At 36.1% G+C, this 24096-nt stretch overlaps 1 protein-coding gene across 1 annotated transcript in view; it reads left to right on the top strand.

Annotated features, from left to right (window-relative positions):
• Positions 1 to 24096, top strand: part of PRDM5 (PR/SET domain 5) — a 213540-nt gene that overhangs the window by 141067 nt on the left and 48377 nt on the right. The window contains exon 14 of the mRNA XM_080797672.1: positions 22353 to 22438. Within this exon, the coding sequence (XP_080653798.1) occupies positions 22353 to 22438 (86 nt within the window). The remainder of the gene's footprint in view (positions 1 to 22352; positions 22439 to 24096) is intronic.

The following is a 24096-nucleotide window of genomic DNA, read 5'->3' as shown; positions in this document are numbered from 1 at the left end:
CAATAAGAGCAATATGATATACTAGTACATCATGTATTAGTTACCATGAAAAGAAATATAAGTTACAAAAACAAAATGGTATATTTTTGTAAGGATAATATATTTATATATAAAGGCCTTAGAGGTTAAGTGCTAAATCATTAACTGGTTATTTCTTCTTATTATAAATATGGACAACTTGAATTTTCTTGAAGATTTTCTGTGTCTTCACATAATAAGTTTCTTGTCTAATAAGATATTTAAAATATGTTAACATTATGATTATACATGTAACTGCTATTATTAGATTTATGCTAAATTATTTAGATCTGGGATGTCTGGGTGGCTCAGTTGTTAAGTGTCTGCCTTTGGCTTAGGTCATGATCCCAGGATCCTGGGATTGAGGCTCACCTGGGCTCCCTGCTCAGTGGGGAGTCTGCTTCTCCCTCTCCCTTTCCTGCTCCCCCTGCCTGTGCTCTCCTGCTTTCTCTGTGTCAAATAATAAATAAGATCTTAAAAAATAAATAAGAAAAAATAAATTATTTAGATGTGACATGTTTCTGCATCTGATTCTCAAATGAAGCAGCAAAAAGAAGTGCAAAAATATATTTTAAAAAGGGACAAATAAGAGTGAGGAAGCAAATATGGTGACATTAAATCCAAGTAAGGATATATATGGCTTATTGTACTATTTTTCCAATTTTTCTGCGTGTTTGAAAATTTTCGTAATTAAAAGTGGGAGTGTTCTATTCCAGTAAGAACAACTCAGTGTATGCAGATGCCAGCCAAGTGCTGCTAAGAACTGTTTCCTGAACATCCAGCTTCACAGCTTTCATCTTGTTCGAATGTCCCTCAAAGCCTAGTTCTTTCGACAGGAAGACTTATATTCTTTAAATATAAACAGACTTTCTATTTTGTTCCATCACTTAACAGTCATGCCAATCAGAGAAAACTCAGATTCTTCTGAAGAAGCAGAACTTCATTACTGCATGCTTAGTCATCTCAAAAAGGGAATTCCATGAAATTTGCTATTGGCGTAGAGTTTTTAGGAGTTTTTTTTTTTTTTTTTTTAAATACATTGTAAAGTGTATCTGTTTTTTACAAAAGAAGGCTTAAAGAGTTGGTAAGGCTTACCCAGTCACGCTGTTATCTTACTATAAATCTCGTGGTTTACCCTGGCTTTCTGCAAAATGACTGTCCTTTACCTATCACGAGACTCATCAATTATTAATTCCTCTTCCAGTTGACATTCCAGGCTCACTTATTAGGCTTCTTTCACTTTTCCCGAGTCTACAAGTAAATGTAACTTTCTCCATGATATGTCACGTGACCATCCTTCACTCCCACCACATTAGGTGGGTATGCTCTGTCTTGAACTTCTTTCAACACAGCACACTTCCAAGTGCTCATACTTCTTTAGTCATTTGTAAGTTCTCTGTTCCCTTAGAGCTCTGCCCATATCTGATAACTCACTTGTTTACTATGCCTGGCATGGAGAAAGAAACTAGCAAATGCTTCTTGAATAAATAAAAGAAACTACAAACAATTACTGTACCTGTGGGGTGGTGGAAAGAATGCTGGCTTCATAGCGAGAAGTCCTGGATTTTAATCTAAATTTAATTGACCATAAAATCATTTTTTCATAAATTAACTATACAATCATGGAATTCACTTTGAGAAATGTTAGAATCAAAGAAAAAACTTACTAAATATATAAATATATAATATATAAATATATGCTATATAAATATTAAATATTAAATATTTATATAGCATATATTTATAAATATAAAGTTGGGCCCTTTGCTCTCCTTTCTGTTCTTTACCCCATTGCTTTATCATGCTATAGGTTGAAACAATTGTATAATAAATGACAGTTAATGGCATGGTTAACTAATAGTTAAGATTTAGCTCACCAATATATGTAAAATTACAGTGCTTAAATTAAGGAATAAAGAACAATATTTGGCCAACCAGCACTAAAAACTTACCATGACTCTTTTTAACTTGGACTTGCCTAGTTTTTAAAATTCTTATTAGAAAAAAGGTAGAGGAAATTGGTCCTGACAAATACCCTGTCCATTTTGTTTGACAAAGTCCACTATACAGGAACTGAAATAATTACAAACAATTGTGGAGGATATTATAGTCTCTTGCTCTTCGTAGCCTCTCATCTAGTAGAGATTTGGGGATTCCGTTGCTTACTATATATAAACATCTCTTTTCAGTTGTGATATTATACTTACTTTGCATATCTGCTCCATGACTGGATTCTGAGCTGAAGAGGGCAGGGCAGATCAGGCTCAGGTTTTTAATCAAGTTTATTGAAGGAGAGAAGCTCTTTCAAATATCTGAGTTAATCCTTCCACAGTAAGTGTGATAGGTTTCTAAGACCATTCTCATTTTCTAGTTAAGGAAGATGAGATTCAGAGAAGTAAATGACCTATCGAGTCAAGGTAATAAGACCCAAATCTTTTGACTTTTATTTCTATTTTATTTTATTCTGTTTTATTTTACTTAGTTCTATTTTATTCTTGTGTTATCTCTTCTTTTTTGCTATACAGCTGCTACACAGTTGTTATAATTATAAGAATTACACACATTCTGTAAGTTCTTCAGTATAAAAGATGACGAATGGAATTCTAAAAGTCACATATTATTTTAGTAGTATGAAAATTTTATCTTTTAGAGTGAAATGGAAGGTGTGTGCGTGTGTGTGTGTGTGTATTTTGCATTCACGTGTTCATTTTCTCCTGAGTCACCTTTATAAGGGGCAATAACGTACAGAGAAAATGACCATTAAATTTAATTTTCCAGATTTTTTTGCCTTTTTTTTAGATTTGCCTTATTTTTTTAAGATTTTATTTGCCTTATTTTTTAGAATATATTTATCTATAATTAGATATAAATATATCTATAATATTATATATTTATATATAAATATATATAATTGCATATTATGTATATAGTTATAATATAATAATATAGATATAAACATCTATATATTTTAGAGTTTTAGGTTCACAGTGAAATGAGGGGAAGATCCAGAGATATTCCCACCTACTCCCTCCCTCCACATTACGTTATGTACATTCTTGATGTACATTCTGTGGGTTTGGACAAATGTGTAGTGTGTCTTCATCAATATGATATCATACGGAGTACTTCCACTGCCCTAAAAATCCTCTGTGCTTTGCCTGTTTATCCCCTACCTTCAATGCCTGGCAGCCACTGATAATTTTACTGTCTTCATAGATTCGTTTTCCAGAAAACCATTTGATGTTTATATAGTTTGACATTTTTCAGAATGTCATGTAGTTGGACGGATTACTTTTTTTTTTAATTTCTAGGAAATGATTATTGACAGTTGGGATTTTTAGTGAGTGGATGTACATTTGAATACAGTGCAATGTGATAGGATTTTTATAGAGATAATAATCTTTTCATGGTTTTCCCATTATGTTGAAGGTGTCAATTTCATTTTGTTTTTGTGGTATTCAAACTATCCATCAATATTTTGGGAAGGTAATTCTCTTTTTTTTATAACATCAAATAACATCAAGTTTTATGAAGAGAAAACAGGACTCCTGTCTGTGTTTCTTCCTTCCAGTTTGCCAATTGGTATCTTTCATCATTTCCTATTTAGTATAGTGATGGTATTGCTTTGTGGAGTATTAAAGGAAGTTTCCTTCATACAAATTTTCTCAGAACAGGTCTTATTTTATTGGTTCATGACTAATGGCCATTCTATAAGACAGTGAGAACATAGCTATTGGATTATTGCTGTTAGTTCTGGGAGGAGTCTTAGTATTTATATCTCTATTGTAATTTTTTGTTAATAGTGCTTTAAAAAAATTTTAAAAACTTCTCCAATTCACATTTTGATTGGTTTTATTCTTTACTACCTTAAGTAATCAACCAGTTGTATCCTCACTTCACCTTCTTTCCCCTCCTTTTCTCTCTCCTTCCGATTAACTCCATTTTGTACTGCTAAGGTGAAGTCTAGCAAAACTTTGTGAGTTTTTTTTTCCCATTAACTTTGAAAATGTTATGTTTTACAAATCCTGTATTTGCCTTCTGAAGTCCATTCATTCTTCATAATTAGATGATTAGAATAAGAACATGCATAGCAAGTGTGCACAAGGCGTTTGCTTTTATAGATTATTAAAATACAGTACTCTTCACTTTTAGAATAGAAAAGAATTTCATAAATTTCTAGTTTAAGCCTCTTCATTGAACCCATGCCCCACAAAATGTAGTGATTTGGTAAGGTTACACTACTTGTATATTGTTCCTCTAGAGCTAAACTAAGGCTTCAACTTTGTTCAGTATACACTTTGCTAGTATTTTTAGTTCTTATTCTGATTTTTACTGTTACTCTTGAACTTACTGTAGAATTACATACATTCTTTCCATAATATTTGATGACAGTATCTTGCTGATATAGCAATCAATTGAGGTTACTAATCTTGACTTGGAAGCTTGAGGATCTGTAGTTTGTTATTTAATTCCACTTATGGAGAAACTTTCCCACCACAAAGTGAGCTATCTCTACTTTTTGGTATTTAATACCTAGTTTATATCCAAAGTATGGATCCTGGAGTCATAAGCTAGGCTTTCAAATTCCATTTTACTCATTTCCTCCCTGTGTGAGCTTTATAATAAATTGCTTAACCTTTCAAAGCCTAGTTTCCTCATCTAAAGAACAGGGGTAAGAACAGATCCAGTGGAGATGCCTGGGTGGCTCACTTGGTTAAGCATCTGCCTTCTGCCCACGGTCCTAGGATCGAGCCCCAGATCAGACTCCCTGCTCAGCAGAGTCCTCTTTGCTCTTTCCCTCTGCCTGCTGTTCCTCTTGCTTGTACTTTCTCAGTGTCAAATAAGTAAATAAAAGTCTTGAAAAAGAAAACAAAAGAACAAGAGTCCCAGCATCATGGCATTGCTTTGAGGAACAAATGAAAAGTCTATGTCAAGAAACCTTGCCAGTGCCTAGCATAGTGTGTGCATGCGATATGTGAGCTGTTGCTGCCACGGCTGCTGTTTGCTTTGTCTTCGTTATTCCCGCCCATATTTAACCACAGTTATGCAACCTCCCTTGATATATGGTCTGACCTTCTGTTCCCAGTGTCATCATCATCATCTTTTTATAACCTTTAGCAGCAGAATATAGATCATCTATAGAACATAGAAGAGGGTTTGCTGTCAGACATGGCTGGTTTGGGGTGACTGAGGGTGCATGTAGTGTGTTTTGCTGTTGCCATCATTGAAGGTGAAATGTTTAGGTCTGTGCCTGGCAGGCAGCTCTGTAATTTATCATCCGATTTCCTATGCTACAGTGATGGGGATGGCACTCTGTGGGTCAGCCAAAATAGTAGAGCACATTCTCCTGTTGGTTTATAACTCCTTAGGGTCAGTGAGAGCTGGGGTTAATTCCACAAGGGAATCCATGCACTGTGACATAAATTCCATCAGTTGTGACATAAATTCCATCAGTTGTTCATAAATTATGAAAGAAATTCTAGGAACTGCTTTTGGGGTTTTAAAGCTCTGGGCCAGAAGGTTAATTACTTGCCTACAGTTCCAACCAACTTTTCGTGTTAATAGATACCGGCTGTGTTGGCCCTTCTGTTCTAGGCTTGCTTGCACACTGTTGTTTGACTATAGTAATAAATCATTGTCTTAGGAAATAGTTAATTTTTTTTTAGTAAATATATGTGATCAGCTTAGAAATAAAAGATCAGTATATTATAATTTGGTTATACTTGGATTTTAGCCATTGTTTTTCTAATTCTTTTTCTAAAGGAATTTATTCATTCTTTTTCAAATATTTGTTCAAAATTATAAAAATGGTAGCTATAATTATAAACAACAATAATACAATATGACAATTATTAATAAATAAAAATAGACAATTAGCAAAGTCATTATGAACACAAATGAAAATTTAATGCGTGTTTATCACATTTTTATAAGAATAAGATAACTTGCCTATATTGAGAGGAAGCTTATTTTGCTTTATTTATTTTCTAACTGGTTAATTACTAACGTTAGTTCATATTGAATGTTCTCTTACCTGCAGATAAACTAAGAATTCACAGAAGAGTTGAGTGTAGAATCTGCACAGAAGTAAATGATAGTCTCAACATCACACTTTCAGAGCCTTAGATTTTCCCTAAGAAGTCATTTGTAAAGTCTTGAACTACATGATTTTTGTTCTCCATGTTATTTTGACATTTCAGATAATTTTTGAACACTGATCACATCAGTGGAATGTAGTGTTTCTTTCCTATTCTTTTTTCTCTTTCTGTACATTGCTCCCCTGGTTGATTTGGGAGGTTAGTGACAAGTGCATATAACAACTTAGAGAGAGGGAGAAATATCAGTTTTGATTTTCACTGACAGTATTATTATCTAATTTTAAATATTTTTTTCAAAAATATCAAAGGCCCTAGTTTCTAATGCAAAAGCTATAATGGTTATGTCAGGGTTTGTCAGAGGGTGGATAGAGGCACAGAGGGAAGAGTGAGGGAGTGACATTGGTCTTGGAATGTGGTATCATGAACCAAATGAAGTAGTGAAACAAAGACTCTAAAAAGAGGGATCATTTAGAATATATTAGTGTTCGAATAACACTAAATTCATATCTTTCAAAAGTTTCCCTGAATGTAAATGAGCTAAATGCCCCAACAAAAGACTCAGGCTATCAGATTGTATAAAAAGACAAGACCCATCAATATGCTGTCCGCAAGAGACTCATTTTAGACCCAAAGACACCTCCCAATTGAAAGTGAGGGGGTGGAAAACAGTTTACCATGCTGATGGACATGAAAAGAAAGCTGGGATGGCAATCCTTATATCAGACAAATAGATTTTAAACCAAAGATTATAATAAGAGATGAGGAAGAATACTATATCATACTTAAAGGATCTATCCAACAAGAAGATCTAACAATTATAAATATGTATGCTCCTAACATGGGAGCAACCAATTATATAAACAAATGAATAACAATATCAAAGAAACACATCGACAATAATACAGTAATAGTAGACAACTTTAACCCCCACCACTTAAATGGACAGATCATCTAAGCAAAATATCAACAAGGAAGTAAAGGCTTTAAATGAAGCACTGGACTAGATAGACGTCAAGACATATTCAGAACATTCCATCAAAAAGCAACAGAATACACATTCTTCTCTAGTGCACATGGAACATTACTCCAGAAGAGAACGCATCCTGGGTTGCAAATCAGGTCTCAACCGGTACCAAAAGATTGGGATCATTCCTGGCATGTTTTTGGACTACAGTGCTTTGAGACTAGAACTCAGTCACAAGTGTAAAGTTGGAAAGAACTCAAATATGTGGAGGCTAAGGAGCATCCTACTAAAGAATGAATGGGCCAACCATGAAATTAAAGAATTAATAAAATACATGGAAACAAATGAAAATGAAAACACAACTGTTCAAAATCCTTGGAATGCAGCTAAGGTGATCCTAAGAGGAAAGTACATAGCAATACAAACCTTTCTCAAGAAACAAGAAGAGTCTCAAATACACAACCCAACTGTTTACTAAAGGAGCTAGAGAAAGAACAGCAAAGAAAGCCTAAACCCAGCAGAAGAAGAGAAAACATAAAGATCAGAGCAGAAATCAATGAGATAGAAACCAAAAGAACAGTAGAATAGATCAACAAAAATAGGAGCTGGTTCTTTGAAAGAATTAATAAGATTGATAAACGCCTGGCTGGACTGACAAAAAACAAAAGAGAATGTACACAAATTAATAAAATCATGAATGAACGAGGAGAGATCACAACCAACACAAAAGAAATACAGACAATTGTAAAAACATATTTTGAGTGACTCTATACCAGCAAATTAGATAATCTGGAAGAATTGAATGCATTCCGGGGCGCCTGGGTGGCTCAGTGGGTTAAGCCTCTGTCTTTGGCTCAGGTCATGATCTCAGGGTCCTGGGATCGAGCCCCACATTGGGCTCTCTGCTCGGCGGGGAGCCTCCTCCCCCCGCCCCGCCTGCCTCTCTGCCTACTTGTGATCTCTGTCTGTCAAATAAATAAAGAAAAATAAAAAAATAAAAAATAAAAAAAAAGAAATGAATGCATTCCTAGGCACATTAAACTGCCAAAAGTGAACCAGGAAGAAATGGAAGACCCATAAGCAGTAACGAAATTGAAGCAGTCATCAAAAATCTCCCAACAAACCAGAGCCCAGGGCCAGACGGCTTCCCAGGGGAATTCTACCAAGCATTTAAAGAAGAATTTATACCTAGTTTCCTGAAACTGTTCCAAAAAATAGAAATGGAAGGAAAACTTACAAACTCATTTCATGAGGCCAGCATTATCTTGATCCCCAAACTAGACAAAGACCCCCTCAAAAAGGAGAATTACAGACCAATATCCCTGGTGAACATGGATGCAAAAATTATCACCAAAATACTAGCCAGTAGGATCCAACAGTACGTTAAAAGGATTATCCACCAAAACTAAGTGGGATTTATTCATGGGCTGCAACATCTGCAACATCTGCAAATCAATCAATGTGATACAATACATTAATAAAAGAAAGAACAAGAACCATATGGTACTCTCAATATATGCGGAAAAAAGCATTTGACAAAGTACAGCATCCTTTCTTGATCAAAATTCTCCACAGTGTAGGGATAGAGGGTACATACATCAATATCATCAAAGCCATCTATGAAAAAAAAACACAGTGAATATCATATTCAATGGGGGAAAAACTGAAAGCTTTCCCCTCAAGGTCAGGAACACAACAGAGATGTCCACTGTCACCACTGCTATTCAACATAGTATTAGAAGTCCTAGCCTCAGCAATCAGACAGTAAAAAGAAATAAAAGGCATCCGAATTAGCAAAGAAAGAAGTCAAACTCTCACTCTTTGCAGATGATATGATACTTTATGTGGAAAACCAGAAAGACTCCACCCCAAATCTGCTAGAACTCATATAGGAATTCAGTAAAGGGTCAGGACCTAAAATCAATGCACAGAAATCAGTTGCATTTCTATACACCAACAGCAAGACAGAAGAAAGAGAAATTAAGGAGCTGATCCCATTTACAATTGTACCCAGAACCAAAAGATACCTAGGATAAACCTAACCAAAGAGGTAAAGAATCTGTACTCAGAAAACTACAGAATATGCATGAAATAAATTGAGGAAGACACAAAGAAATGGAAAAACCTTCCATGCTCATGGATTGGAATAACAAATATTGTGAAAATGTCTATGCTACCTAAAGCAATCTACATGTTTAATGCAATCCCTATCAAAATACCATCAACTTTCTTCAAAGAAATAGAACAAATAATCATAAAATTTGTGTGGAATCAGAAAAGACCACAAATAGCCAGGGGAATGTTGAAGAAGAAAGCCAAAGCTGGTGGCATCACAATTCTGTATTTCAAACTCCATTACAAAGCTGGAATCATCAATACAGTATGGTACTGGCACAAAAACAGACACATAGTCCAATGGAATAGAATAGAGAGCCCAGAAATAGACCCTCAACTCTGTGGTCATCTAATCTTCAACAAAGCAGGAAAGAATGTCCAATGGAAAAAAGACAATCTCTCCAACAAATGGTGTTGGGGCAATTGGACAGCCACATGCAGAAAAATGAAACTAGACCATTTACTTACACCACACACAAAAATAGACTCAAAATGGATGAAAGACCTCAATGTGAGAAAGGAATCCATCAAAATCTTTGAGGAGAACACAGGCAGCAACCTCTTTGACCTCAGCTACAGCAACTTCTTCCTAGAAACATCGCCAAAGGCAAAGGAAGCAAGAGCAAAAATGAACTATTGGGATTTCATCAAGATCAAAAGCTTTTGCACAGCAAAGGAAACAGTCAACAGAACCAAAAGACAACTGACAGAATGGGAGAAGATATTTGCAAACAACATATCAGATAAAGGGCTAGTATCCAAAATCTATAAAGAATTTATCAAACTCAACACCCAAAGAACAAATAATCCAATCAAGAAATGTGCAGAAGACATGAACAGACATTTCTGCAAAGAAGATACCCAACTTTCCTCTTGTGATTGAGTTCTAGTTTCAGAGCATTGTGGTCTGAAAATATGCAGGGAATGATCCCAATATTCTGGTACCAGTTGAGACCTGATTTGTGACCCAGGATGTGATCTCTTCTGTAGAATGTTCCATGTGCACTAGAGAAGAATGTGTATTCTGTGGCTTTGGGATTGAATGTTCTGAATATATCTGTAATGTCCATCTGGTCCAGTGTGTCATTTAAGTCCTTTATTTCCTTGTTGATCTTTTGCTTAGATAATCTGTACATTTCAGTGACAGGGGTGTTAAAGTCCCCTACTATTATTGTGTTATTGTTGATGTGTTTCTTTGATATTGTTATTCATTTGTTTATATAATTGGCTGCTCCCTTTTTAGGGGCATAGATATTTCCAATTGTTAGATCTTCTTGTTCGATAGATCCTTTAAGTATGATATAGTGTCCTTCCTCATCTCTTATTATAGGCTTTGGCTTAGAATCTAATTTATCTGATATAAAGAATGCCACCCCAGCTTTCTTTTGATGTCCATTCGCATGGTAAATCACTTTCCATCCCCTCACTTTCAATTAGGAGATGTCTTTGGGTCTAAAATAAGTTTCTTGTAGACAACATATCGATGAATCTTGTTTTTATATCCATTCTGATACCCTGTGTCTTTTGATTGGGGCATTTAGCCCATTTACATTCAGGGTAACTATTGAGAGATATGAATTTATTGCCATTGTATTGCCTGTAAGGTGATTGTTACTGTATATTGTCTCTGTTCCTTTCTGGTTTAATGCTTTTAGTCTCTCTCTTTGCTTAGAGGACCGCTTTCAATATTTCCTGTATGCATTCGTTTGCTGTTTGAAAATTCTTTTAATTTTTGTTTGTCCTGGAACCTTTTTATCTCTCCTTCTATTTTCAATGACAACCTAGCTGTATATAGTATTCTTGACTGCATATTTTTCTCATTTTGTGCTCTGAATATATCATGCCAGTTCTTTCTGGCCTGCCAGGTCTCTGTGGATAGGTCTGCTGCCAATCTAATATTTCTACCATTGTATGTTACAAACTTCTTGTCCCAGGCTGCTTTCAGGATTCTCTTTGTCACTAAGAATTATAAGTTTTACTTTTAGATGATGGGGCATGGATGTATTTTTATTGATTTTGAGGGGGGTTCTCTGTGCATCCTGGATTTTGATGCTTGTTCCCTTTGCCATATTTGGAAAATTCTGTACTATAATTTGCTCCAGTATACCTTCTGCCCCCTCTTTCTTTCTTCTTCTGGGATCCTAATTATTCTAATATTGTTTCATCTTATGGTATCACTTATCTCTCAAATTCTCCCCCTGTGGTCCAGTACTTGTTTTTCTCTCTTTTGCTTAGCTTCTTTGTTCTCCATCATTTGGTCTTCTATATCACTAATTCTCTCTTCTGCCTCATTTATCCTAGTAGTAAGAGCCTCCATTTTTTATTGAACATCATTAATAGCTTTTTTGATTTCAACTTGGTTAGATTTTAGTACTTTTGTTTCTCCAGAAAGGGATTCTCTCATATCTTCCATGCCTTTTTCGAGCCCAGTCAGTACCTTTATAATCGTCATTCTGAACTCTAGTTCTGAGATATTACCAATGTCCATATTGATTAGGTCCTTAGCCATTGGTACTGCCTCTTGTTCTTTTTTTTGTAGTGAGTTTTTCTGCCTTGTCATTTCATCCAGATAGGCATATATGAATGAGAGAATAAAATACTAAAAGGCTGACAAAGACCCCAGAAAAATGTATGTTAACCAAATCCGAAGAGACTCCAAAACTGGGGGGAGAAGAAAGTGGGAAAAATAAAAATGAAAAAATAAAAAATATTTTTAAAATATGTGTGGATATATTTTAGACTGTTGAATAGAACAGAGCTGCCCACTTGATTTTGAGTGTATTCTGTTCTTTTAGAAGAAAGTATCTCCCCAAATTTTAAAGAACAAAAAACACATATATACAACAATAAGGGTAAACATGATGAAGGGATGGAATATGATTGTAAAGATAAAAATTAAAGAAAGATTCTAAAAAAAGAATTGATAAGTTGGTTGGAAAAAGAAAAAAAGAAGAAAGAAAAAGAAAAAAAAAGGAGAGAATGTGATCAGGCTGAAGACTAGAACAAAGCCATGTGCTAGATTTAGGGTATATTTTGATGTATTAGAAGAAATTGTATCCCTAAATTTTAAAGAAAAAGAAGTATATGTATACCAAAAATAAGGTTAAACACAATGAAGGGATAAACTATGTGTATAACAATGAAAATAAAAGTTTTCTAAAAGGTATTATTAAGATAAACTATTTAAAAAAAAAGTTGAAAGAGGAAAGAGGTAAAGTTAAAAAAATAGAATAAGAAAAATGTAAAATTAAAAATATTTAACTTTGCAAGACTAAAGTATCATGGGGGAAAAAGCTGTGAATTCTGTGCGTTGTTTTCCCCTAGCTCTGGCGTTCCGCAGTTTTCATTGATTGGTGAACTTGGTCTTGGCTGGATGTTCTTGCTGATCTGGGGGAGGGCCCTGTTGCAGTGATTCTCAAATGTCTTTGCCCGAGGCGGAATTGCACCCCCCTTGCTAGGGGCCAGGCTAAGTAATCTGAGCGGGTTCACTTTCAGGAGCTTTTTCCTGAACACTTTCCAACAGCTTTGGAGGGTGGGAATGAAGATGGTGGCCTCCCAATCTCTAGCCTAGAAGAGCCGAGAGCCCAGGACCCCAGTCCTCAGTGCACCCTCAGGAAAAGCAGTCAATCCCTCCTGTCTCCCTGGTCTCCAGCGCACTCTGTGCTCACCCGGCCTATGACCAAGTATTTCTATCTCTGGCACACTGCCCCTTTTGGAGTCTCCAAACCCAGCAGATTCCTGCCGTGTGCTCCTGTACTGCTCCTCCTGGAGGAGGAAGGAGGAGTCTCTCCAGATCTGCCACTTTTGGGGGTCTCTGCTCGAAGTGCAGTGGCCCGACTGTGCCTTTGATCATGGTTTAAGGTAACCCCAAGCTGAGAGCTCTCTCCTTGGCTCCTTCTCTGTAGTCGGCTTCCCCTCTCTGATACCTGGGAGTTCTGCCACACTCAGACACCCCTGGTCTTTCTGTTACCCCGTGGGTCCTGAGACAACACTGTCCCCACCAGGGCTCTACCCCCGCTTAGCCTCTGGAGTGATGTCCCTCAGTGGAGCAAACTTCTAAAAGTTCTGAGTTTGTGCTCTGCTGCTCCACCACTTGCTGGGAGCCGGCCCCTCCCCCAGCGGTCAATCTTCCAGTTGTTTCAGATTTACTTCTCCTCACATCCTATTTTTCAGAAAGTGATCTATTTTCTGTTTCTAGAATTGCTGCTCTTCTTCTCTTCTATCTCCTGTTGAATTTGTAGGTATTTGTAATGGTTTGATAACTATCTAGCTGAACTGCTAGGACCTGATGTTATTTCAGTCTGCTACTCCTCTGCCATCTTATTTCCTCCCCATTTTTTTTTTTTAACTGAGATCCTAAAAAATGGAAGTGGCCCAGGCAACAGTTTTCATGAACTGTGTCTCAGCAGCTCTATCTATTAATCCATTACTACCTAATCTTATATAGGTACCTCTGTTTAATTTGGAATACCAACATTGTCCTTTAGTTTAGGAAAAGTACAAGAGATTAGGTTTCCTCTGATACTTGCTTCCTCTTGCCATTGCTACCAGTTTCTCCCCTGAGACCAACTTTCCTGTGTGTTGTTTTCCCACGACTCCCAAGTGTGCATCAGGGCTGGGGAAGGTTTTATTCCTTTTCTAGTTTGGGGGTGAGGAGAATTCAGGGCTTCCTGTTGCTCAAAGTTATATACTCTTGATTGTTTCTTGCTGGCACTGTTAACAGAAAGCCCCTCCAAATGCAGCTCCTGAGAGAGCTTCATCACCCCAGGACCACTGTTCCCAAACTATGCTCATAAATATGGGGCTAAATAAAACTTCTGGTAGAAATTCCTAAACACGGGGAACTCCTGGGTGAAAGGATTAGTTTTCCCACTGCCTACCAACAAAACCAAATCAGTAATTACCTTCCCTTTCTCTCCTTACCTACCTTACGGTGTCCCTCTACACAGTATTAGGGAGGACTCATATAGGAGTTTTTCTTTCTTGGTCAGAACACTGAAAACTTTGCTAGTGTCTGGATTGTTCAGATGTTTCTCCTGTTTGTGAAGCAGTCCCCTTTGCTTCTGTTGGTGTGCACATGAAGGTCTTCGTGAAGGTGGTGTGCTCCCTCAGACAAATCACATGTGATAGGTATCATTTATACACCTGGTTGACTGAAGCCTTGAGTCGGGAGTCTTTGACTTTCTTTTCCTAGCTAATTACATATTTCTAATAATTCTGTAACTCTTGTCCTTTTTTATTCTGCATCGTGTATTCTATTTTGTTTACATCTATAAAACTCAGTTTTTGTTTTGCCTTCAACCCATAAATAGTTATGGCGTCTTTATTTGAGACGAGAAAATTAGTGAGCATGTGACTCTCCTATTTTTCTGATTTCTTATGACCCTCATCTCATTTGACTTGGCTTCTCTTCAGAAATGAGGGATGGATACTGATAACTGTAAGATTCTTAAGGAAAAGACTGCATCTTTTACTTTACTTTTTTTTTTTTTTTTTGGTAACTTCATTCATAGAACCTTGCATTAAAAAAAAAAAAAAGGCTTGATTTGTTTTGATTCAGGTGGCAAAAGTATTTTGAGAAGTAAAGATCTCCACATTTAGTAAATTTTTGTTTTTATATTCCATTACCCATTTCCTTCTAATAGTAAGCTCTTTAAACTTTTAAAAATAGAGTATCTCTGTAAATACTCAAGGAGAAAATGTCAAGTTCAGACTTTGTTTTTCTTTCAAAGACGGTGTCCTTGGACTTAATTTCTTCAGATCAAGTGATATTTTTGCAGGATTTGATTAATAGGAGAATTCCAAGAGTAACAATGTGAGGTTCAGTGAGGTGAGTGGGGTTTCATGGCTCTTTTTGCTACAGGAGAAAAAAAGAAGTATTTCAAATGATAGAAAAGTGCCAAGAAGAACTTGAGCTACTCCCATCTGTCAGGGTAGCATTTCACTTCTCTCTGTGGTGTAGTTTTAGTTTATTAGATGCTCCATAAATTGAGGGGATTGGAATGGTGGAATTGAAAAAGTGATTGGTTGGTGCTTGCCCCATTACATTTTTATTTAATTTTTATTTAGAATAAGTCACTTTGATGTCTTATAACAATTTCCTTAGTCCACAAAAGCAAAACAAGCCAGTCTCATGATATTGTGGAAAACAAATTTAACGTTCTAAAGAATTCCTATATAAAGCTTGTATTTTGAAGTTCAGCAACATGGAACCATCTTATTTTTCATGAAACACACACTTTCAAGGTGAAAATTGCCCTCTCCAAAATTGATTTTTGTCAGAAAACTCAATGTAAAAAGTAAAACTGTGGCTCCAAAATATTTAAACCTTATTTAATTATTTAAACATTATTTAATTTGGAGTCATTGAAAGTGAGAGTTTAACTTTATTGCATCTTAAATTACATTTTCTGTGTATATATATCTTTTTCTCTTTTTAGAAAATTATGAGAGTTCTCTGAAATCTTACAGGTTTTAAACGTGTTGACAAAATAAAAGTTAAAATTATTAAACTGTTTTCTGAAAATAATCCATTTTTATTTTAGTCAAAATCTCTTAAAATGTATGCATTATATATCGAAGCTTTTCTGCTTGTACGAAGTCTTTCAAAGCATAGGGCTCATTGGCATTACACTTCTCTTTTAAAATTGTGGTAAAATATACAAAACATAAAATTTATCATTTTAACCATTAGTCATTTTAACACTTTTTAATTTTCAAGGTTGATCATGGTCATTATTGCTAAGTGTGTTGTATTCAATATGTTTAGTAGCTTGAAACAAAATTTGATCTCTGATCCCCTTTATAGAGTGGTCAAGTTTATTTCTTTAATCAAATCCAGGGGCTAATTTAAGAATATCAAGGTTTGCAAGATTTTGTTTTATTCATTTCATATTACATGAACATTGATCTTAAGAAAATGTTTGGATGAAGATGTTGAATATTGAGTTAGTTTGGAGCAATAGATGGGTAGTCAGTGATGCTTGGCTTTAAGATCCTTTTCTCATGGAGATGCATGCTAACGTGTATTCCCTTCATGCATTTTAAGATTCTGTTTCAAAATTAATATGTTAGTCCCTTGGTGAAGGTTAGAGTTCTTTCTGATGTCTTTAATTAAAATTATATTTCATAAAACAATGGTAACATCAATAAATCATCGTTCTAATGGCATATATTAAACTAGAATCTGCTTTTTCCAATTCTTTTTAGTTATATTTGCCAGTGGATGGTGGTTGTTGTAGTGCATTTTCTTCTTCAAAGACTCAAGTTGGGTAACTTGTTTTGGGGCCAGCCTAGAGTCTATAAGGTATTCCATGTGGCATTCTGGTGTCCCCTCTCATTATCACTAGTTGCATCTAGAAGGCCATCTCCAGTTTTCTGGAGCTCTTTTCTGGACATTTTCCACACTTCTCCCCACACATTTCAAATACTTTTAAGCTACTCCCATCTCAGGTATGCCAGCAGTGAGAATTTGGAGGCACTTATTTCAAGCCCAGTAAGCTTAAATAATTCTAATTCAAATATGAAGAGTTAAAAAAAAAAAAAAAAAGAGTGTGCTTCAGTCATATGAAGGTAACATCAAGGATTGGCATTGGTATTCACTTACTGCTTTTGCCTTTCCTAACAACCTTAGCTCAGTCCTTAGGCCCACTCCCATAGAGGTCTTCCTTAAACCAATCTCCTTGTTTTATTTTCTTCATGTAATTTATCAGTATCTGAAAATCTTGGGGTTTTTCTCTACTTTTTCTTGTCTTTCTCACTACACTAGCAAAATTGAAAAGGCGGTGGCTTTGTGAGTCTATTTGCAGCTGCATTCCCAAAACCCAGAACAGTAATGAGAAGAGGGTATGTGCTCAAAAAATATTTAATACATGACAAAAGTAGCTTCCTGGAGTATTCACTTTGGATAATTTCAAGGTTAACTTGAAATTAACCTTCTACAATTGCCATCAGTGCTTCTGTTTGTTCCTTGGTATGTTTGAAGAAAACACAAGTGGATTTTAATGCTTAGTGTCAGAACGTAATTTAAAGAAAAAAGCAATTGCAAAGAACTCATCTATTTTCCTTAGTTAAGTGGAAAATATTTTGCCATTATGTACACATCAATATTATTTGTGCTACTATGGTCATTAAATTTGACTATTGGTAGTTAAATCTCATAGATATTTGCCAATATTGTATTTATCTTCTAAATATTGAAGGTGGCTACCTATATATAGTTTTCAATGCATAGCTTTATATTGTGTTACTATTTGCATTCACTTGGGACCTGCTTTGAGACATAACACACATTCCTGACCTGCCCCCTATTTTTTCCTGAAGAGCTTTGATAAGTAAAAGAATGCTTGAATTTACCAACCAGAAAGATCTGGTTAATGTTAACTGATATTACAAGAAGCCAAGTTTTTGTCAAAAACTTTAGAAAGGCTAATCTAATTTATGCAAAATACTAGCCATATTATTAATTTATGTAATGGCATTAGAGTTAAGGGTTAAAACTCTGATTCCACCACTTTATAGCTGTGTCATCCTGAGCAAAGTACTTATCCCTTCAGTGGTTTACTTTCCTCATTTGTAGCTAGGAATAGAATATTTAGATCATAAGGTTGCACGAATTAAAATTGCTAATGCACATTAGGCATTCTGAATAGAACAGAGGTTCTATATGTTTCAGCTATTATTATTTCCATTTAGATTGTTTTTAGCTATAGTTTTTAGCTAATTCCTAGATTAATTAATATTCAGGTTAGTCAAAATTTGAACATTTTAATTAGCCTGAGCAAAATGAAGACAATGTCTAAATCTATAAGAGATATTAAAAAAATAGTAGTTCTTGGGGAACCTGGGTCAGTTAAACATCTGACTCTTGGTTTCAGCTCAGGTTATGATCTTAGGGTCATGAGATCAAGCCCCATGTCAGGCTCCTTGCTTAGCAGGGAGCCTGCTTCTTCCCCTCTCTCTGCCCCTCCCCTCACTCACGCACACACACACTCTCCCTCTCTCTCTCAAATAAATAAGTAAATAAAGTCTTAAAAAAAATAGTAGTTTCTTGGATTTGCTTCATATTGTACATCAGAACCTATATACTGGGGGTGTTCAAGTAAGAAAGAAAGATTTATATTCTCAGGGTTAACTCAAGTTGAAGATTGGTCGCTGTTTGCTCCAGAATAATTTTATGTGTAGACAAAAGTGTTTCCCAGAGACATATTCATCACAATAATTTGAAATAAGGAAGGTATCATATGTATAATGTGAAAAAAAAAGTAAGAATAACAGCTTCTTTTAGTATAGGAAAATTAGGCAAATGACTTTAGTAGTTATTAGGATGTTGACTTATACAGGTAACCTGCAGCTTCAGATTCCGTGGGACCGAGAATCTGTCCTCAGAGTCTTAAGGGCAGGATTCCTGGAAAGGTGCTCCAACCAAATGGGTAAAGAAGATAGCAGTTTCATGTACAGTATTGGGCTGATTTTCAAACCACACACTCTAGATTTCAAGTGCATTTTGTTTATCAAAGCCATTTACCCAGGGACATCCTTTAAAACTGGAGTTCTATTCTGGGAGAGTAGAATGAATGAGTAGAGTTGGAGTTTCCCAAGTTTCCCAAACACACCAGCTCAGTATCACTGGATCTCAGAGTTGGAGTAGGGATGTGACAGAAATTCAGTCCTCTAGAGGTACCAGTTTCCCTTCTGGGTAGTTTGCATAGGTCTCATGGGCAGCAGAGAGGTAGACATACCTCTCTGAAAATAATAATAGCTAACATCGTGCATCAGGTGACTGTATTAGTTTGCTACAACTGTTGTTGTACAGTACCACACACTGAGTAGCTGAACAATGGTTTTTGTCATTCTCAGGGTTTGGAAGGTTTGAAGTCTGAGATCAAGCTGTGGGCAGGGTCACATCCCCTTTGAAGGCACTAGGGAAGAATCTGTTGTAGGGCCTGGCTTCTGGTAGTTTTTTGCCTGTGGCAGCATCGCTGTGCTCTTTACATGGCATTCTCTGTGTATGTCCCTGTCTTTGCATGGCCCTCTTCCTATAAGGATGCCAGTCAGATTAGAGGAGGGATCCACATTACTCAAATACCATTTCCAAGGACACATTTTAGAAGGGAGAAGGTTAGGATTTCAACATATGAATGGAAGGACATAGTTCAAACCATAATAGTTAACTGGGTATTTTTATTGTCCTAATTGGGACACCGGTGAAAGTGAAGGGAGTACTGTTAATCATTTTTCTGGGATAACCAGCATAAACTGACTGCCTTAGGCAAACCTGAATATATGGTCACTGTCCCTATGAGATAGATACAATTTATCCCATTTTTCAGAGGTTCAGTGAGGTTGAATAACTTCCCCAGAGTTAAAACTAGAAAGAGGACAAGTATTATTCAAATTCAGGACAATCAGGTTCTAAAAAAAGGAGAAAATCTGTGCTTCTAACAAAACTCAACGTTTTCATGTCTATAGAGAAAATGTCTATATTATGACACTAGGTAAAGTAGGGAGTGAATTTGTTATGCTCCATTCTCTAAAATTCCTTAACTATATCTCTTTCCTTGCTTAATCATTTTAGCTATTATGAAAGAAAATAATAACCTGGTATATATTATATTAGGCTTAATTAACATATAATTCACCTGATGACTATGAGTCTTTGATTTTTGTTTGCTGGCTATTCTATTGGTATTTGGAGAGCAAGAAAACACCTAAAGCTATACAGAGAGAATAGCCATGAATATTAGATTATATTAGGCTTGCTAGAAAACTTTTGAAATGACTTTTTGTAAGTGTAAACCACTTTACTGTTTTTAGCATGCTTTATTTGTAATCTAGATTTGATTTGTTGATTGACTTATTATTAAACATTTCGTATTCTTCATTATCACTAGAATAAAACAAATTTTGAAAATCTAAAAGACTACTTTGCTCTTCATACTTTATGAAGAAGGAAGTAAAAAAAACTATTTGGAATTCTGTGATTCAGGAATTACCACCATCAGCATTAGCATTTTACTGTATGTTTCAGTTCTTTTTTTGTGAGGGTGGGTATGCATGGTAAAGGTTAGATGGTCAAGAATTCAATAAATGATAGTTGTTGCTATTACTCCTTCTACTGTCGATGCTGTTGCTACTGCTGTTAATATTATTTTCATTTTTATCACATCCTCAAGGAGAATTCTAGAAATAATCAGAGAAGGGCAGTCAGTGTGACTTAGAGACTGCAATGTCGGGGGCAGTGAGTAAAAAGAAGTATGTTGGAGGGCTAAGTGTCTTATTTGGTAATTGGGTGAGTGTGGTATAACTAATCAGGACAGGATATGCAGGATATCCAGGATCAGAAGTTGAAGACATGAATTCAGAATGCTGTATTTCAGCTGTTTATGGAATATCCAAATGAAGATACCTGGTTGACATATGGCTATCTCAAGACTGGGTCTCAACAGAGAGGTCTGGAATTAAGATAAATATGTATTATCAACTCAGTGTTAGAATAAGATTATACTTTCAATTTTTTTCAAATAAATTGGACTCTACACACCTTATTCTTCTGACAATGAAGAAACACCTTCCTAGGGTGGTGATTATCATAAGGTCAAAATTTCCAGTTCTACCGACCTAGTATAAAGGTTGATTTTTATATCATGAAGAAGTTGGCAAGTCTAGATAGTTCTTTAAAGAGTCCTGTATCTGTACTGCCATTGTGATTTTATTTGTTTATTTGTTTATTTATTTCCATTTTGGATAGTTGTCATCATTTTACAGTGCGCAGTTCAAGGGGAGAGTCCTGGGTGCTCCCTCTCAGGGAGAGGCTGGGAAAATGCAGCTGTGCTGGGACCTCTGTATAGTTGCTCCCCGGTGATGTTACTGCTGAAAACACACAGTTCGTAGAGCAAGGTCCCTCAAGAATGTCACTGTGATCTTATGAAGCAGTGTCAGGGACTAGGGAGAGGTCAAGGAAGACCGCAATGAAAAGTGACCATTGGAGCAACAAGGAGTTCATTGTTGACCTGATAGGGAAGTTAGCTAGAGTAATGTGAGTGATACCCATGTTGAACAAGAATGACGATCAAATGGGACCTGAAGGAATAAAGGACTAACATGTGCTGCTTGTGAAACTCCCTGTCCCAGAGGGAAAGGAAAGACATACAGGAAGTTTTACGTCTTTGATTGCAGCGTCCAGCGTCCTGCAGTGTTAAGTGCATTGCTAAATGAGAGAATAAAGAATAAGTAGTGATTTGAGTTACTGTTCTTCCTAAATAATTAGGCTTTGACTAGAGGATTCCTCCTGGAGACTAAATTTTGTCACATTTTTGCTATTTCATAATAGAATTTTTTAAATGTGATGTGTATATTTACTTGTTTTTAAAAAAATGGCATGGCTCTTTTCTAAATAATGACCTCTAGATGCAAGAGACTCACTTACATCAGCAGATATGGATCAATTATTAACTGCCAATGGTTCTGTTTAACCTGTATCAATGTGTGAAATTCTTTTGAAACTCATCACCCCAACTGAGAGATAATATGAAGTCTTTGTTTTTAAAACAAAGAATCAGTAAACCCCTGAAATGAGTAGTGCAGGACAGAATGAATGGATTAATGTAAAATCCTTTTAAGAGATTCTTAAAATCAGGAGATTTAATTTGGGCTCAAGTATTAAAAGGAATATGCCAGGGCACCTGGGTTGCTCAGTTGGTTAAGCATCTGTCTTCTGCTCAGGTCATGATCTCAGTGTCCTGGAATCAAGCCCCATGTCAGACTCCCTGCTCAGCAGGGGAGTCTGCTTCTCCCTCTTCCTCTCCCTCTGCCCTTGCTTTTTTGCTCTCTCAATCACTCCCTCTCTCAAATAAATAAAGTCTTTAAAAATAAATAAATAAAAATAAATAAAAGGAATACACAGGAAGCCTGCTCCTGGCCAATATTGAAACACACTCTGGGCTCAGTCCCTCTCTGCGGCTCAGTCTCTCTCCACAGGAGGGGAAGGCATGGTCCATTACCCTGAAGCCCCCATGGTGTGTCAGCCCAGGTGTGCAGGGAGCCTCTTTTTGGCAGTGCCAAGAGTGTATGTGGTGATGAGGCTGCAAGTTGAGGGAGTGATGGCAGTGCTTGCTTTGCTGGTTTACTTTTTTCTGACTTGAAGACTTCCTTTGCAGGCGAGCGTCCCTATCAGTGCCCTTACTGTGAAAAAGGATTCAGTAAAAATGATGGACTGAAGATGCATATTCGGACTCACACCAGGGTAAGATGATTTTCTGTCTCATTAATACTTATTATAAAACTATACTTAGTTTTTTTGAGAAGTCATTTAACTTGACATGAGAAAGTAAAAGTGATATATCTAAAATTATATGTTTGTATTTATGATGGACATTTGGGGATCCATTCTAAAAAAAAGACAAAATAATGAAAGAAGCAAAAGTCCAAACTCCAAATGGGTCCCCATTCTTTGAATTAGGAATAAGTGTTTAGGAGTAACAGGAATTATAAATGGCAAACTGCCAAATAAATAGATCGCAGCGTTTTGAGACTGAAAAGTATAAAAGACACTGCCTCGCGGAGCGTTTGACAGTAATAGGAACATTCTTGAATAGAGGCGTGTCTGTAAGCACGTGACCACTATTTAATACCCATGAGCAAATACATTTGCAAGAAAGATGTTGAAAATAATGTAAGCTATTGGAAGGGGCAGAAAACAGGAAAGGACAACTCACCGCTTCACATGGTGCTGCCTGGTACTGCCTTCCATTCTTTTCCAAGGGTGCCCTGTGTTCTTTAGCCTGTCAACACCTCTCATTGCTCTCTTGTCATTCTGTTACATACGGCTTTCCCAAACTCAAGCATGTGCCTCCCTGGCTACGGAAAAACCCGGGAGCAGCTTGCCCTCCATCCAGCTACATTTCTTAATCACTATTCCGTTTAGGGCACGGTGAGATACTTTATATGAACTTTCCACTTGGAAATTTGATGTTTTGAATAGTTCTTGATTTTGCTTTACCCTTCTTTTCACTGCATTATCTTCCACCCTCTTCCTTCTCAGTCTGGCCTTTTAAAGGTGCTTATTGTCTGTACATAAATGACATGTTTTCCAGCTTTGAAGAGACCTGCTTCATCCCCTAAGAGCAATTCTAATTTCAGCCGTTCCTGGATTTCACTTTTTACCTTAGCTATAAAATAAAAACGTTAGAGAAAACACATAATAATAATAACCTTTCCAGTATAATAATATTCTGGCCTTCCGCTTCAGTTCTGTAGGCCATAAAAGATACCCCCAGAGGTCTTGTGAAGAAAATCACTCTTTTTGTCTTTCTGGTGGAGGACAGAGGCAGCTTCTCTACTCATTAAACCAAATCGATAGCAGGTTTCTCCTTCTGGTTTATAACATCATATTTATATTACATGAATATTAGTAATTGGAGTACTTACTGAATATAAAATTACTTCATAAACAATAAAGGATTAGACAAATATGACTGCTTATAATGATATGACTTAAATATTTATTTCACCTTGAACATTATTAAAGAGATTTAAGTTAGTTTTAGTTCAGCTTGGGAAGTTATCTTATGTGTGCAGTTTTCATAGTGGTGTTAATAATACGTTTTAAAGATGCCAGCGCACAAACTAAGGGACCCTGGTTCTTCTCAGCCAAACTAGTGATATTAACCAATATCTGGGCTTGATGGGATACATAACTATATTATTGCACATGATTGCTGATGATAGATAGGATTATACGACAGAAGAAAATCACTGCAGGAAAAAATTACCTTTTGGGTTCTCTCAAGAGAGTGTGATATTTCCAATTCAATTAATTAGTGTTTTACTTTGTTTCAATATAAAGTTTATTAATGAGGCTGATACAAATAGTTATAAATACAAGACCACTAATCCCATGCC

The sequence above is a fragment of the Martes martes genome (assembly GCF_963455335.1).
Source record: "Martes martes genome assembly, chromosome: 2".
NCBI classification, from domain to species: Eukaryota; Metazoa; Chordata; class Mammalia; order Carnivora; family Mustelidae; genus Martes; species Martes martes.
This window is presented reverse-complemented; position numbering and strand designations above follow the sequence as displayed.